General features: G+C 40.4%; 1 protein-coding gene across 2 annotated transcripts; it reads left to right on the forward strand.

The window, feature by feature from the left end:
* Positions 1-2868: 2868 nt before the first annotated feature.
* Positions 2869-14887, forward strand: plaa (phospholipase A2-activating protein). Of its 2 annotated transcripts, XM_038731673.1 has the most exons (15): positions 2869-2960; positions 8000-8521; positions 8954-9147; positions 9285-9385; positions 9675-9795; positions 10045-10212; positions 10507-10642; positions 10863-11032; positions 11188-11339; positions 11422-11641; positions 11807-11872; positions 11960-12031; positions 13249-13356; positions 13758-13922; positions 14083-14651. In XM_038731673.1, the coding sequence occupies exons 2-15, from the start codon at positions 8373-8375 to the stop codon at positions 14649-14651; spliced, it is 2391 nt and encodes a 796-aa protein (XP_038587601.1). In that variant the 5' UTR covers positions 2869-2960; positions 8000-8372. The 2 variants fall into 2 exon arrangements, with proteins under 2 accessions (XP_038587601.1, XP_038587602.1); XM_038731674.1 differs by lacking the exon at positions 2869-2960 and having other exon boundaries at positions 8373-8521; positions 14083-14887.
* Positions 14888-17656: the final 2769 nt, after the last annotated feature.

A 17656-nucleotide genomic window follows, 5' to 3' on the forward strand; every position in this document is an offset into this window, starting at 1 on the left:
ACACATCCTGAATTCCAATATATATCAGACTTAGAAAAACGTCCCTACTTTCTGGGAGAAATGCCCAAATGCCAAATAAATAATCTCCTAATGTCATGAACTGAGAGCAACCAGTAGAAACTCAGACTAATATAGAATATAAATAATTGTTGTTATTTGTATAAAATGACTGTGATATTACCACATTATTATTATAGATATTATTGATATATTTAGTTTTTAGTTGATGCAATGTAATAATCTGTCCGATTGCTTCAGATATCCAAATTCTTTAGAGACGAATTGAACTCTTTTGATGGGAGCTGATGAGTACTGTTTGCAACTCTGATTTCAGAGAACTTTACTTTTTCCCAACAGCAACGTGTAGGTCTTTACTTGAACGACAACATGCCAGTTTCCTGCTGTATCGTGGTGGTGTGTGCGTTAGCTTTATGCTTCTGTAGTACACAGGTGGGTGGTGGGCTGGAGCGCAGTGCACCAGTGAGTTTGGGAATCCTATGAAGGCGAAGCCATGACCCGCCCTAATCTGCCACTGATTGGCTTAGCCTGACGATGACGTTTCTTACGTAGCCCTTGCTAAAAGAAGAGGAAGTTTTTTTTCCTTCATGATTTTGGATGGAAAAATCGCAATTATTATCTGAAAAAGTCTGTTTTCATGAATGATTACAGTAAAGGTGGCCTTAGTATTCTACACTTTACTACTTTACTTTCAAGATTAATTGGATTAACCGGTAGCCTACTTAAAGTGCCAAACTACTCTGTAGAATTTTATTCCCCATTGTGTGTTCACTTCAGTTCGTTGTCTCCAGTTTTTGTTGGTATTCTGTTGGTATAAAATTCTCTTAAACATTTTTCAATTCCTTAACAAATGCTACTGGCTTGGTCCTTAATTTAAAAGCATAACTTCACTCCTCACAGGTTTTATATTTGGGTTAGAACATTTTGCTTGTAAATCAATTATTCAACCAATGTGGTCAACTCTATAAGTACATTGAATTTATTCATTACTATGGTATCCCTATTTCACCAAAGGACTTCTCTATCGTCTTCGATGCGATACCTTCAGCTGTCATCTCACTTAAAGGTTAAAGGTTTTAATGGATTTGATGATCCCCCTGCACTGGTGGATGTGAAGGAAACAACTTTTGGGAATATCTGTTTTTTTCGCTGCAAACTAAAAGTAAGAATAAGGCAATTCGTCAACTTTTTCAACAGGACATTAGGAGGACACCTGCTGCTTTATCATATTGGTCCTCATTTGTTGGGAAAAAGTTTGGCTTTTGCCGCACAAGTTTTTTTTAGCCAACAAAGTTAAGGAGATCATTTTAAATACTTCACAGGTTTTACTCCACTAACTATTACATGCAAAAACTGAAAAAGCACATTGATATCAGCTGTACTTTCTGTGGAGAACTAAACGAAACACTGTTGTATTTATTTTGGTCTTGCCCACAAAGTGTCACAGTTTATGGTTGTCCATATTTACCCTAAATTTGCATTGCAGTGGGAAAATGTATTGTTTGGATTTACTAAAAATGACAAAAATTTATTTTCAGAGTATTATGTGAGTCAAAATTCTTTAAAAAAGAAGGAGAATTTTCTGGACCTTGCTGCTAACATTAAGCAATATGTTCTTTCAATATGTGAGTGTACAAACGAAAAAGCTGTTAAATCATACACTGTAAAAAAGGATTCTGTGGTCATGTAGATTTGAATTAATGTTTTCGGTAGAATATATTCAATATGATTGTGTTTTTGATTTTGAGGCAAATATTAAATTAAATTTCAAATAAAAATGTTTGGAATAAAATCCACCCATTGTAGTTAAATATAATGTAAGCATTATATGCATCAAATCCCAAATACAGAGAATATTGAGTAAATTCAAATTAATGTTATCAGGCACATTTTAATTGAAAAGCACTTCCTGTCAAAGTGCCGCTTTTTTAAATGGAGCACATTATCATCCACAAGACATTTGAATCTTGCAAAATTTAACTGGTTGACTAACAAGAAAACTTATTTTTTTTATCATTGGACTAGTAATAAGAACTTACAACATGTATAGCAAGCTTCATCATGGTGCCCACCTGCTACAAAGTCATTTATAGAAAGTCCACTGCTGCACAAGCTGATCGCAGCCACTCTAGCCAATGCTTGTGCTCACACCAGGGGCGAGTTCAGCGCCTACAAAACGTAGCAAAATGTTTTGAGATTGAACTCGCGCAGACGCGTCTCTCTGCTCCTCTCCAGAGAGAACCCGCAGCCATTTTCAAAATAAAATACCCTGCAGACCCCCCATCTTATACCAACAATAAACACAGTTTAAACAGACAGAGAAGAAACAATTTAACTACGAAGCCTAGGCCTACTTAATCATAGTAGAAGGTCAAAAAGCAAACACTTAACACTAAATCAACAAAATCTAAACATTTACACATAAGGGAGTTTGCCTTTTTCAAATCAACTAAATATTTTTGTTTTGGTTATAATTCATTCTGTACTGTTTTCTATTCGAGTCTACTCATATTAAATGGATAACTATTAAGGGTCTCATTTAATTAACATTTAATCAACACCAAACATTGTGAAATTGAATTAATAATATTAGCCAAAGACAGCAGAACAGCAAAAATGTCCTGTTCTTGAACGTCATTGTCCTGCTAAGCCAATCTGAGGCACATTAGGACCACGAGCAGGGGTGTGTGTTATAACTCACCTGTTTAAATTATATTAAGCCATAAAGTTCTGCATTATTAGGGGCGTGGCCGCTTTGATTGACAGGTGTCTCTGGCCGTTGTCACGACTAGCAGTGTTTGCTTTCACTCAGCCACAACACACGGAGCTCTGAGGCTCAGCCTGTTGGAGCCGGACATTTCTACACGCAGATACCGGATGAATAATGGCAGACTCTGAGGTTTATTGGAGAGAGAACCTCCAGGAAGTCCGTATTCCAGTTGGTGAGTGAAATTCTTGTATTTTATTATGTGTTAACAATATTTAACAGGTATCGCTATCGGCATATAACTTGTTAGCTTAGCTGTTTACGCTAATTGGCCCGATACGAGCAGCCCCAAGCTGCTAACGACGCTAAGTTAAGGGGAGTTAATTGTTAGTGTGTTCTAACCGCAGCTTTTAAGGAGTCAAAGACAAGTCAGCAAGAAGAGAGTAGCCAAAATGTATTAGATTAACCTTAGTGTTAGACATTAGGGTTAAAATGCTTTCATATGTCTCTGGCTCAGCTCTGTGAGCTGACTTGATGTTAACAGTAAACTTTACAAACGGGCAATGTTAGATTTGGATTTGGCTTCGTACTGTAACTAGTCAGATAAGGTTACTTATAAGTGGCTGCACCTGATCCCGATGGACACGAAGGGTTTAAAATTGGAGGAGCGGCAGCAGAGTTCTGCCTGACCGTCGAGGAGAGTCGTGCACCTCCGAGTGTACTGATTAAAAACGATAACGTTATACTATTCTTTGTGGGGATGATTGATGATCGAAGTACATATTGAAGGACGTTTAGAGTCATCAATAAGTTATTACACTTAGTATATGTGGCATTCCTTGTGATTTAGCAAACAATATGAGGTGATAACTGCGTTTGATCAGCGACGTTTCTGATAAGGAGCTTAAGAGGTGGATGCATAATTCGGCTGAACAGCTGTTGTAGCCCAGCAAGCACATTCACGGTTAAAAGACGCCAAATAGACGTCCAAACAGAGCAGAGACGTCTAGGCTAAAACAGGGCTGAATTTGGGCTGTCGGTGAAAGTTTCGTAGACGTCTAACCATAACCCAAAAGTAGTCTAGTCATCAATCAGACCACCATTGAACAGCTACATATAGACTTGTATTAGATGGTGAAAATGCGTCTAGGCTAAAACAAGGTTGAATTTGGGATGTCAGTGAAAACTTAATAGACGTCTAATCATAACCCAAGAATAGACCAAATATACAGCTTTTGAATGACTACATATCTACCTCTAATAGACAACAGAATAGTGGCTAAAGGTTTGTTTTTACTCAAACATAACAGGTTCTCATGAATGGTAATCTGTTCAAACAAATTAAATATAAAGATTTTATTAAGAAAAAGGATTACAACGTAGACAACTGATGAAAATGTAAAGGAATTATTGATAAAATATTATTATAAATACAAGACAGTTTATATGAAAATACAAACAATTTTAACAACATGCAGTAATAAAAACATAAATAATGGCAAAATAAAGTGGCTGGCTGCATCCAAAACTAGATCTTCATCTAAGCTGCTACTTGATGTAGCAAGAGCATCAGATGGGTCTCCTGGTTGGCACCAGTCTCTCGGGTAAATGGGATCCATAACTGTTGAATATGTAAGAATATGAACTTAAGTAAAAATTACAAGTGACTACATTCACTGTTTTGTTAAGACATGACTACTATCAACAAATGATTTTAAATGAAAACATCCATCCATCCATCCATCCATCGTCAACCTCTTATCCTGCGTACAGGGTCGCAGGGGGCTGGAAGGTAAAAAAAAAACAAAAAAACTCTTCATTTATAAGGTGTTTTTCTTTTTAATTTAAAAGCCGTTATTTGTTACTGACCCATGTTTTAGCCATCATGTTGCATTAGAACAACCAAATAGACAATTGCGAAAGCTGTCAGTAGCAAAGTCAGAAGTCAACAACTCATATTTTAATATCATAATGATCTAGTGAGTAAAATATATGTGTGACTTTCATAACAAATTATAATAGGTAAGGTTGCACATGTTTCATATTCACCCCCTCTGAATTCAGATAATGTAAGAGTTTTTAAGGGCACGAGGAAACCTGTGGGTATGGAATGACGTTAAGTTACACTTGCATGCAGCATGTTAAGCTAACCACAACGTGCCTTATTCCACACTGTTACCCTACACATGTTAACAAATAATATAGATAAATAATGAAGACACGTCAAACAAAGACACAGATACTTACAAGACCAAGGTAAATGTCTTTTTGCTTCCAGCGTTTGCAGTAAACTCTCGCCCATTGCTCGCTGAAAGGCCGAAATCGTAACCCCTCGTTTAAAAATGGCCAATTTGTTTATCGCGAGATCTGGCGACTCTGATGTCTACCCATAGACAATATATTACTGGAAGAAGCCACCCTGCTGATTTGAATGGAGAGCAGTAAAGCCAGTTTTGGACCAATAAAATGAGAAGGGTCCAGCTGCAGCCCGCAGACAAACCACACAAACGTGACGGAAGTTGAACTTCCATATATGGTTCGTCCCACAAGCCACCGCGCACAAAACATGATGACGTTTATCTCGGCCGTTCGGCCCACAAAGAGCTGTTAAAAAAAAAAAAAAAAGCCGATAAATAAGTTTCAATGTACCAATCAGTGTACATTATGCGTTAATATTTACTTTATACTATAATTATATAATATTATAGTATATTAATACTGTAAATATTTATTTGTAAAAGTGTAATGATGATAATAATAAAGCAATGTTTCAATTCATTACTGTTGTTGTTGTATATTTTATTTGTTCCATAGTGATTTTAAGTTTCACAAACCAAGAATATTCTGTATATCATGAGCCAGATGTATCTTGATGTAGGTTAAAACTTTACAACAGTACTGAGAATTTAATGATAGAATAGCGTTACGAACATTGACACTCGTTCAGCGGTTGCTGTACACATCTGCTGTGTTGGCTGCAGTGGTCTGTGTGACTGGACCTGGGGGAGCTAACCGGATCTAGCTGGTTAACTATTCCTGACAGCCCCCCGAAGTATATTACTCTTACCCTAACCATCACAGGGTGTGTGCCCAAGGTTATTGATTGTATGCATGTCAACCGGTTAACGTTAACCCTACAGTGGCGCACATCGGCCGCAAGCAGATAGGGCTAACCTCCATTGTGTTGCTGTGCAGCCTCCGCTAACGTTACTGTAGCTATATATTGACACCCGCAGGCACCATGGTCGGCACTTGTCAACTCCAAAAACGTTGACGGCGAATCGAAAATGTATTCAGTTTTCGTCAGACTGCTGATATTCGACATCTACACAGTTGATTTCTCGCCTCACAACTTCTCAGAAGTGTACTTAAAGTTCTGTTGTTGGCCTCTAAAGAATAAAACGGTTAAAAGTAGGATCTATACTGTACGTGAGCCGAGATTAACCCTTACACGTCATCATGTTTTGTGTGCGGTGTCTTCTGCGACAAACCATATTTGGAAGTTCACACTCCTGTCAACTTCCATCAGGGGCGAGTTAAGCGCAGACAAAACGTAGCAAAACGTTTTTTTTCAATGGAAACGATGGTCCCCTGACCACCCTGTTGTGTACCCAAGCGAACTGCATTTTCCTGCCTTTTTAACGCCGTTGTGTTTAAACTTGTTGCAGCTGATTGGGTAACACCTGAGACACCCCAATCAAATGGGAGAAAACATACCTCGATGCCCGTTGCAGAACGTTGCGCAACGTTGCAAGGAAACATGTTGTTCAATCAGAAAACGTTGCAAACCGATGCAAAACGTTTTGAGATTGAACTCGCCCCAGGTCTGCGGGCTGCAGCTGGATATACTTTAATAAAATATTACTACAGGGCTACTTCCTGTTGGCACCAGCATCTACTGCGCATGATCGCACAGCATTACCATGGTTTAATGACGTAGAACAACGGCAGAAACACCGTAATTCTGGTAGCTGGTATTCTGGTGTTTATCTGATCCCTCCAAGCAGGCTTTGGTCGGCTTCACTGTCCGATCTCTGGCTTACCCCCTTGTGTCTACCAGGGCTGTCCCTGATGTCTACTAACTTTCAAGTCTCGTGTTGTCAGTAGTCATGTGTCAGTAGGGCTACAGCTGCCATCTAGTGGTTGAAAATAGTAATTGCATTTTGTTTTAAATTGGAATGAAATTTAATGCAGGGAACTTACAGCAAAAATAAAGTTAGTTTAAATATTTAAAGATAGTTTAAATATTTCAAACGTTTACTTGCATTTGATGATATGATGTCACGCACCTCAACAGCTGTATGGGTGAAAACTACATGTAACCAATTTGATCTGAAACAGGGCTACAGCCAAGCTGCTGATTTTAGACCACTGATTGCCTTGATTTCGCCGGGTGGGCTAAAAGCAGACTACACGTAGCCTGTACAAATAAGAGCTAAATCGTGGCTACAGATAGACCATGTCAATTTAATGACACTTAATATCTTGTAGATATTACTGACATTGCAAAAATAATAGGATATCAACCATCTGACGTGGTGCCAGGGCAAAAAACACTAAATCATTTTTGACAGTTTTGACTAAAATTGGGCTAGAAATAGCCGGTCTGAAATAAAACAAAAAACCTTGTAATCACTGTAGACCTTGCTTACATGATGGAATATCATACACCTTGCAAGTTATTTTGGCAAAAACGTCATGTAACCACATGTAAAATTATTGTGGCTAGAAGTGGGATACTCGTAGCCGGACTAAATCAGGTCTGTAGTAAACCTAGACGGTGAAATGATGGCTATTGCTTGCTGGGAGGCTACCTGTAGAGATTTGCATCCACCTTTTTTGCCAGCATATAATGAGCGTTATGCCTGCAGACAGGTAGCTGGGCTTTAACTAGGGCGGTGCTACTGAGTTTAATAAAGTTAGTTTAGTTTAGGTGAGAAATTAGGTGTGTGAGAGCCGCCTCTGAGTTTGTTTGGTGGATTAGAATTTGCCTAAAAAGGTAGTACAGTTCAATAAGAAAAATGAAATAAGAGTCTTATAATAAACGTTCAATAAGATCTGACTTGAGTAGTCAACAGGTGTCTAGCAGCATGAATTATTATTGTCCAGTGTCCAGCAGCAAACCGTTGCCCATATTAGTAAACAGTGTATTTCACATTGCCACCCCTGTTACATGCCGGAGAGTTTTTCATGCTGAGGCGATCTCAGAGTTCAGTAGCTTTATGGCAATTTGAAAGAAGCTGCTTAACTGTCTACCCATTGTTGTCTTTACAGGTGCCAGAGGAGCTGATTGCTGAATCAGAACCCTCAAGATGTGATTTGCTGTGTCCAGCTCTTCAGCTCCTGCTTTGCTCTGCGCCTTTTGTTTTTACTCACAACACCTGAACACTACTGATGTGTGTTTTTTACATAGATTGTTGTTGTTGTTTTTATCAGAGATTATTAAAATATACTTGTGAATAAATTTTATCAGTGGTAACGCTTTAAAGTTATCACCACACACATTCAACAGTAATTCAAATTAAATTATATTCATTTCAACGTTGGGGTCAGTGACGTCATTCAACTTCCGCTAGCATTAGCGGCCAGTGTTTGTTGACAGCAACGCCACTCTACTGTGGAAGTTTCATTGTGTTTTCGGGTCAAAATGGCATCATCTAACTCATACAAACTCAGGTGCTCCATCCCGGGCCACGAAATGGACGTCAGGGGACTCGCGTCTGCTGTTTTTCCAGAAGGAGCTTTCGTGTCTGTGTCCAGAGACCGAAGCGGAAGAGTCTGGGTGCCAAACTCAGGGTAGCTAGCATTAGCATGCTAATGACTAAGTAATTGTGGTGGTTGGTTACGATGTGTTTCAGTTTTTAAGTAACTATTTCGTCAGGAAAGGTGTCCTGACAAAGAACGGTAGCAAGCCAAATTCTCCGACGTTAAGGACGTTATTTACTAGTAGTAAACTCGTGTTAACGTTGGTAACGGTAGCTATTTTAACGTTACCTTGCATTGCTAGCTAACGTGTACTCAAATTAGCTTTGTCATTCATTCAACTGTAACTGCCAGTGGGCACAACGCGGATGTTCGTTGCCAAAGTAACCAGATTTTGGAGTGGTGTTATGTCTGTCGATTACATGTAGTGACCCTTGCAGTTATCAGCCACACAGTTGTCAACCACTTGTTTCCACACAAGTAACGTTAACCCTCACTTGGCTCTTTTCCCTCTCCTCTTGACAGCCCTGACAACGGCTTCACAGAGATGCACTGTATGTCTGGACACTCAAATTTTGTATCCTGTGTATGCATCATTGCACCCAGTGAAACATATCCTCGAGGACTTATTGCCACAGGTGGAAATGATAATAACATTTGTGTTTTCACACTGGACCAACCCCAGCCCCTATTCACTCTCAAGGGTCACAAAAATACAGGTGAGTAGTGCTTTACCAGTACACTCCCAGGATACTTACATTCTAATACAGATCTAATTTTCTCTGCTGTTATTCATTTGCTGTTAAACATCGCTGCAGTCTATCTGGTTCCAACCTTCTATTGATAATCTCCACAGTTTGCACTCTTTCCTCTGGGAAGTTTGGGACGCTTTTGAGCGGCTCCTGGGACACCACGGCCAAAGTCTGGCTCAATGAGAAGTGCATGATGACCTTGGAGGTATGCTGTGTCTTGGGGGGGGGGTCTGCCACAGACTGTAGTAGATATTTGCACTTCTACAAAATGCCTTGACATTGATTTAATCTATGCAACTGTAGCCAGGCCTATCGCCACACTTTGTTGTTGTTCTGCCCCAGCGCTGGAGAACGGTTTGGCTGCGCTCATTATCATTCTCGTATAGGCAGGAAAAACGCAGGCTTGTTTGTATTTCTTTAAACCAATCACAGTCATCTTGGGATGATTGGGTGGTGTGATAGAGCAAAATCTCTGCATGTTCATTTTGCTACAGGGCCACTCTGCAGCAGTGTGGGCAGTGGTCATCTTACCTGAACAAGGGCTTATGCTGTCTGGTTCAGCAGATAAGACCATCAAGCTATGGAAAGCCGGCCGATGTGAAAATACGTTTACAGGTGAGAGTTTGCAGTCGGTTAATGTAAGTGGAAAAAATAATGTTTGAACTTATTCAATTGATCTCTGCTTGCATTATTGTAAGCAGTTCACCCTCAATACTTTTTGATTGGTTTTAGTCAACACTTAAGATTAAAACCAACAGTTATTTCAATTTTAAATATCAAATGGCATCACTCTTTGGTGATAAATGAACATTAACACATTAAAACTCATGATTACAACACAACTTTTTTGTTTTTCATTTTTAGGCCATGAGGACTGCGTGAGGGGACTAGCAGTGATCAGCAATACTGAGTTCTTCTCTTGCAGCAATGACACAAGTATCAGAAGGTGGCTGGTGACAGGTGAATGTGTTCAGGTGTATTACAGCCACACCAACTACATCTACAGCCTGGCTGTCTTCCCCAATAGCCAAGGTTTGTTCATTTATATTCCTATTTAAAGGCCTATGAAAGAGCTGAATGGGAGACTTGTAATGTGTGTTTAACTAATAGCTGGTGCTCAGTTGTTTACAAGGTACAAAGTACAAGGTTGTTTATTAGTCATTATACAGCACAAGGCTGCATAACGAAACAAAATTTGTAGTTCCTTGTTAAAATATGGTAACATAAAATAATATATATAATTTATTGAAGCAGCATCCATTTGTTTTCCTGCTGTAAGATGGTTGCTGGCTCACCCTGACCTCAGACTCTTTCTTTTCCCCTTAGATTTCATAAGCACAGGAGAAGACAGGACTTTAAGGATATGGAGGCAGGGAGAGTGCTCTCAGACAATCCGTCTGCCTGCCCAGTCTGTCTGGTGCTGCTGTATTCTACCTAATGGTGATATAGCTGTTGGAGCCAGGTAACAGAACTGCATTTTGCATGCTAATGTGCGGTCAGGTCAGAATCATTTCCATGATAATGACACGCCATATACATTTAAGCACCTTTTTCTACTTCTGTCCACTGCTTTTCATTTCTGACATCACTCTTTCGGTCACACACCATAATGGAGATTCTCAAATGGAAAGACACAGTAAGTAGGTTTGTGGCTTACCCAGTCGCTGCTCCTCTGACCACAGTGATGGCATTATCCGTGTGTTTACGGAAGCTGAGGACCGCATGGCCAGTGCAGAAGATCTTCAGGCCTTTGAAGATGAACTTTCCAAAACCACCATTGACCCGAAGACAGGCGATCTTGGAGATATCAAAATGGAGGACCTCCCTGGAAGGGAACACCTTAATGAGCCTGGTAAGAAAATGTCTTTGATCATATGTATAATAGATGTTAATCTGGTGTTTCTGGTTCATACGCTGCACATCCAAGATAGCACAATTGTCTGATAATGAAAAAGTGCCAACGCTATTTCGGCATCACGATGATTTTGTTTGCGTTTTTTCCTCCAGGGAATCGAGACGGACAGACACGGCTCATAAAAGATGGACAGAAGGTGGAGGCGTATCAGTGGAGCGTCAGTGATGGCCGCTGGATGAAAATCGGAGATGTGGTCGGAGGCTCAAACCAACAGACCTCCAAGAGCGTGATGTATGAAGGAAAGGTAAGACCGTAAGCGTTCTGACGAGGCCAACTGTGCACGCACACATGAGAAAAGTCATTAATGACTCGTGATCTCCTCACAGGAATACGACTACGTCTTCACTATTGATGTGAATGAGGGAGGGCCGTCCATGAAGCTGCCTTACAACGTGTCAGAGGACCCCTGGCTGACAGCGCACAACTTTTTGCAGAAGAATGACCTCAGCCCCATGTTCCTCGACCAGGTTGCCAATTTTATAATCGAAAACACCAAAGGACATGTGGTGGGAGCAGCCCAACCAGCTGGTGGTGACCCATTCACTGGTGAGGCCAAAAGATGGGACACTTTAGCTTGTTTTTCTACTTTGCAGAAACAGTCAATGTCTTATGTTTATACACTGTACACTATTTTATGTTTTCATTACAGTATTTACGGTTTATTAGACTAAATGTAGGTTTTCTTTAAAGTGTTGTCTCTTTATGTGACAGGAGGAGCTAGGTACATCCCCGGGGCTTCTGATGATAGGTCAGCCTTTGGAGCCGATCCCTTCACAGGTACAGTATGTTTACTTAAAGACTTAAGAATGTGAATATCACTAGAGATCTTCCTTTCACAGCTGGGTTCCCCCCCTCCCCTCTCAGGCTCTGGTCGCTACATCCCAGGGTCGGGTCCGAACCCAAGTGCTCCTGTAGGTGTGGCAGATCCCTTCACAGGTGAGTTACCTCAGAATTTTGGGCAACTTGGTGTAACAGTGTTTCCCATTAATTAACGAGACCATGGCGGCCCGCCGTAGTCTAATTTGCCATAGTTTTCCGCCATAGTTTCAAAATGAACCAAAAATATTTTTTTACACATCTCATAATTACATTTCAGACCTCTAAAGTTGTGTTTCGCGCCGCTGCTCCGCGCTACTGTAAGCACGCACACTTTGGCATTCAACTCGAGATAACCGCTTTTATCCATAGGTAACTACGGTAACGATAACGGCCTGTTCCTGTCACTCGTTTGTGAGAAGACGATTAAGATAGCCGCGCCTACATTTGGAGTGCGCACGTATTAAAGCCTTCATGGTAAATCCACTGTAACGGACCAGAGCGAGCTGACAGGCAGGTTAGCGACTTTATCCTGTCAGTTTCTCTCTTTACAAAGACAAGTGTTGCAGTTTGAGAGTCCTACCTGAAGAGAGACTATGAAGGCTTCATGTTACGCGATAAGAGAACCACGTGCAACATTATTTATCTAATTGGGTTGGACTTAATGAATTTAGCCCGAGGATACAAATGTGACAAGGCCCGGTTTTCAAAATAAGGTATCTAAAACAGTATGGAAATGAAATGAATTGGATTAAATTCACTGAAAGTATAAAACATATTCCATGTGTCCATTAAAAGTAAAAAACCCAAAACAATAACATGTTAGGGAAATTACTTATTCTACTTTCTATTCTTTGATTTAGGGTTTTTGGAAAAACATTAAATTTGTTGACTTTTGTTGCTGTTTCATCACCATTTATTGCTCTACAATAGGTTTATGATACATACACATAGTTTATTACACAACATTGTTTACAAGTGTACAAAGTTCTTCATAGGTACTGCAACAAATTAATGCATTTAACTTTAAAATGTGTGCATGCCCCCGGAGCCCCCGAGAGTGTCCAAGGCCCACCTACCATAGTCTCTTAAAATCCTGTGGGAAACATTGGTGTAAACAAGAGACAAACCAAAGAAACACTCTTTACAGCTGAGATAATGAATTCGTGAGGCTTGTGTGTCGAGGGACCAGGGTTTCATTTGTGACAGCTGTTCATTGGTAGACCCATGTACACATTTCTCCTATGCGAAAATGGTACGCGGCAGTTGCGTTCTGTTTTTAATTCTTCAATGTTGAGTTTCACACTCACTTGGTCATGCCCCTCCCTACCCTGCAGGCGGAGGTGCCTACTCCTCAGCAGCCCTCAGACAGACGGCAACCAACATCTACTTCCCCAAGACTGACGGTGTGACCTTTGAGCAAGCCAGTGCCCCGCAGATCATTGGTAAGCATTTCAAGCATGGTTTGATGATGTGCCTCCACAGGTTGCCATTTTCAACTATGTGAAGATTATTGGTTAAAAACCATTTTGTAAGATGGTGTCTTATCTTATGTCTGAGGAGTTTGTTGGTAGCTTGGACACTGTAAATAAAAGATGATCAGACCACATCACTACAGTCCTGATGAGTGTTAAAGTCTTATAAATTACATTTAAAGATGTTTGCTAGCTCTCTGTTTTGTGTGTGCTCTGAAAAAAATCCAATTTTCCTACACTTCTGACGGAGCACTAAAGGGAGAGGTGTATTTGTTTGGTTGAGTTCAAAAATCAACAATCCTGCAGAATCACTTACTCTCCTTCAAGTTTCCTCTCTATGTGGGGTCAATGAATTGTTCTTTCCTCACCAGCCAAGGTGAAGGAGCTGAATGGAAGCGCCCCTCAGGAGCACAAGCTCTCAGAAGAAATTCTGGAAAATCTTGAGAGGCTGCTGTTGTCTGTCTGTGACGCCTCCAATCCTCCCCCAACCATCCAACAGATAAACCTGCTCTGGAAGGCCTCTCACTGGCCTGAAGGTACATTATTCCTACAAAATTTATTTATATTTTTTGCCTTTCATTTCAATTTTGTGAAATGATTTGAAGTAATTATCAAAAAAAGTAATTTTCACGTGCTTTAAGATTCTCAATGTAAGTTTGCTAACCAAACTCCCCTTTCCTTACCCCTGGACTCTAGACATTGTGTTCCCTATCCTGGACATTATGAGGCTGGCAGTGCGCCACCCCCTGGTTAACGAGACCCTCTGTGGAGAGGCAGAGGGAGTCCAGCTGTGCAACCACCTGCTGAGCCTGATGAGGCCTGAGGGACGTCCTGCCAACCAGATGCTGGCGCTGCGGACTCTGTGTAACTGCTTTAGTGGCAGGCACGGTAGAGCCCTCCTCATGGCCCAGCGTGAAACGGTGCTATCACATGCTTCTGACCTGGTCACCGTCTGCAATAAGAACATCCACATTGCCCTGGCCACTCTTGTGCTTAACTACGCTGGCTGCCTGCACAGCCAACCCGATCTCGAGGGCAAGGCCCAGTGCCTGTCTGTGGCCAGTAGAGCTCTGGAGACCGTACAAGACAAGGAGGCTGTGTTTAGGCTGCTGGTGGCCTTGGGAACCACTGTGGCCTCAGACCAGACAGCCCAGGACCTGGCTCGCTCCCTAGGGGTCAACGCTCAGATTTCCAAGTACTCATCAGTGTCTGATCCATCTAAGGTGGCAGAGTGTTGCCAACTGGTTTTAAAAGCATTACAATGATGTGAATGATTAGAAAAAAGAGCATTTGTTTCTTACTATTACTCTGTTCTATTACTCTGTTCTAATCAGTTGTGGTGGAGACTTAAATGTATGTTCTGCAATAAAGAAGGAAAAATAAAATCTCTGCATATGCTAAGCCTGTGATTTTATTAGTGCAACACCTTCCCAAAGCCCCTAGACTAAGGTGTTGAGTGTATGCATGTAATGACTGCTTATAAATGTGTATGAAATATGAGCAATACACTGTAATGTTAAATCTATGTCTAGGTTTAATGTGTTTTATATTATTCCCTACAGCCATGTTATACTTGAACTTGGGTGAAAGAATACCTTAATATAGTATATTATTACAGGACAAATGAAATGCAAATTGTAACTGGGGAAAAACAACTCTTTTGGGATTGCTAAATGTCCTGACAGGTCAGATGGCTACTTACAGGAATGAATGACTGCTACTATGTAAGTTGGAGACTACTCAGAGAGAGCTCTATGTACAATGCAATATTTTTCTACGGTTGGAAACAGTCGTCGCCTAATTGTTTATTAACTATTAAAACGAGCCTGAAGCCTGTAACATTCACGTGTTCGTAGGATACTGTAGAACCAGTTCACCTTGTCCAACAATAAATGTGTTTTTTGTTGTTTAACTTACAGGCATAACAAATATACTAATGCCGCGTTCCCGACCGGTCAGAACTGGGAATTTGAAATAGCGTATCGGGTGCGTGGTGGCGCATGACGCCGACACTGAACGAAAAACGTGACTGTCCGTGACAAACTCTTTGTCAAGTGTACACCCAGTTGAAATAGTCATCCTCAAAAGACAGAAAATGCTGTACAGTGTTCATCCATTTTTTTTATTTTATTTTATTTTTTACGTTTTACTGAATAAGTTTTGTGCAGAGAAAATGACTTCTTGTATATGAGATTCTTGTAACCAGCTGACTAGCACCTTATTTCTATGGACGGTATGGGATGATGTCACTTCTTCCGGAACACGCCGGACTAAGTGGCAAAACATCTGTTACCATGGCTGCGTTTAGCAAACCGGGAGGAAAACAAGTCATTATTTGCTCAAATTAAAGGCAGGCGGACTCGACAGTGGTCCTTACTGCTTACCAAAGAATCAGTGGTCCAGCTCTTTCCCACTTTAGATGTGGTGTTTGTGTTTTAGCTGATTCAAGCTAACCAAGAGGGTCCAACTGCAGACCTCCGCTGTCAGGAAGGTGTTATGCCGAGTTTTGCCTGCCTGCCGAGAATTGCATGCACCTCCAAATAATGCTTTTAAACGCTGTAATATTCTTTGTGGGCTTCATCAATGGTGATAAATGATTCGAAGTATATATTTTATGAACGTTTAGAGTCTTTAATATTTTACTACACTTAGTAGAAGTACCATTTCTTGACATTCAGTAAATATATGTGGTGATAATGCTGTTTGATCAATGAGCACAGCAACGTGTCTGAGAAGGACCTAAAGAGGTGGATGCATAATTCGGCAGAACAAATTTTGTAGACTACCTGCCGAGATTTGCGTCCACCTATTTTCTCAGCATAAATGACCGTTATCACCCACGAGGGGCCTGCAATTCTCGGCAGGCAGAATTCGGCACAACACCGGTCAGGACAGGAAATAGACGCTACAAAATAAAAGCGTGCGATTTGACAGGAATCGCATTCAAAAATGATAAAGTTTAATTACGTGGACATAGGGGGAGGGTTTTTGCCATTGATTTATATTTAATTAATTAGTCAACATTGTAACGGGAAACTAGCAGGCTAATTCCTTAACGCTAAATAGCATATTGAAGAATAGAATAGACTTTATTGATCCCACAATGGGGAAATTCACTCGTTGCATCAACATAAACAAACCAAAAACAGAAGCAAACTGTAGACAAATAAAATAGACATTAAATTACTATAAAATAATTAAAATTGGAGTATATATGTACGCTATTTACAGATGCAGATGTGCAGGTTGATTTGAGCCTATTCTACTTAACTTAACACTTAACGTGCCAGTGTAGCAGTGTGTAGTATAACGGATGTTACCGGCGGGATTGATGAATAAATAATAGAAGCCTGGACAGAGACTTCATTGCTCATTACGTGGTCAACACTTTCTCTCTCTCTCTTTCTCGCTCTCACACACACACACACAGCAGCAGCCCACTATTTGCCCCAGATGTGTACGATACTGCAACAAAGTTCAACTTTTAAAAGCCTGAAATAAACCAACAAAGACTACTGCTCAAGGAGAGACCGCAAATCCGCCCTTTATGGTATCATATTAATTATTAATCACGTCGTAATGACATTCATGCGGTGCGCAGCATAGTTCATTTGGAAAACGTGTTTGTGTTTATCTTATTAATATAATTGTTGTTGGTAAATGAATTACTGACCCCACAGATGCATGATGAAGAGCTCAGACCGTAACTAGAACCCTGATGGACTATGTCGACTGTCAAACTGTACAATCCGTAAAAATGAACACACATGCAATACAACATGTATACCTGCATCGATAATTTTGTAAATATGCACTTTTTAAAAATGAATAGAGACAATAGCCTACTATAATAATACTTTTACTTTATTCACCGTATAAACACAGACTGCACAGTTAGAAAAGGAGTTGGTAGCAGTGACTGATTTGCATTATCCAGAACATTGAAAAAAAGTCTGAATGCATGGGTCTTGGCATGTTCCGTCAAAATATCTACCACTATCAATATTTGTGCATCTAAATCACGCTAATTAGGATATGCCAACAGTGGCTGTGGTGAGGAGTAGTATCTTTATGTGGATATCTGTTTAAATAACCGTGTGTGTTAAATATCTCACTGCTCCAAAACAGCTGATTCAAAACTACCAACTCGTTATGAATCCTGAAGCTGCTTCAATCAGCTGTGTTGAAGCGGGGAGAGATTAAATCCTGCAGGACAGGGGGGTAACTTTCTTCAGGAAAGGGTACGAAACACTGTCGTAGTAAGTTACAT

Source organism: Micropterus salmoides, unplaced genomic scaffold (genome assembly GCF_014851395.1).
Source record: "Micropterus salmoides isolate LMB-PRFRI ecotype aquatic unplaced genomic scaffold, ASM1485139v1 Ms_hic_scaffold_2, whole genome shotgun sequence".
Classification (NCBI taxonomy): Eukaryota; Metazoa; Chordata; class Actinopteri; order Centrarchiformes; family Centrarchidae; genus Micropterus; species Micropterus salmoides.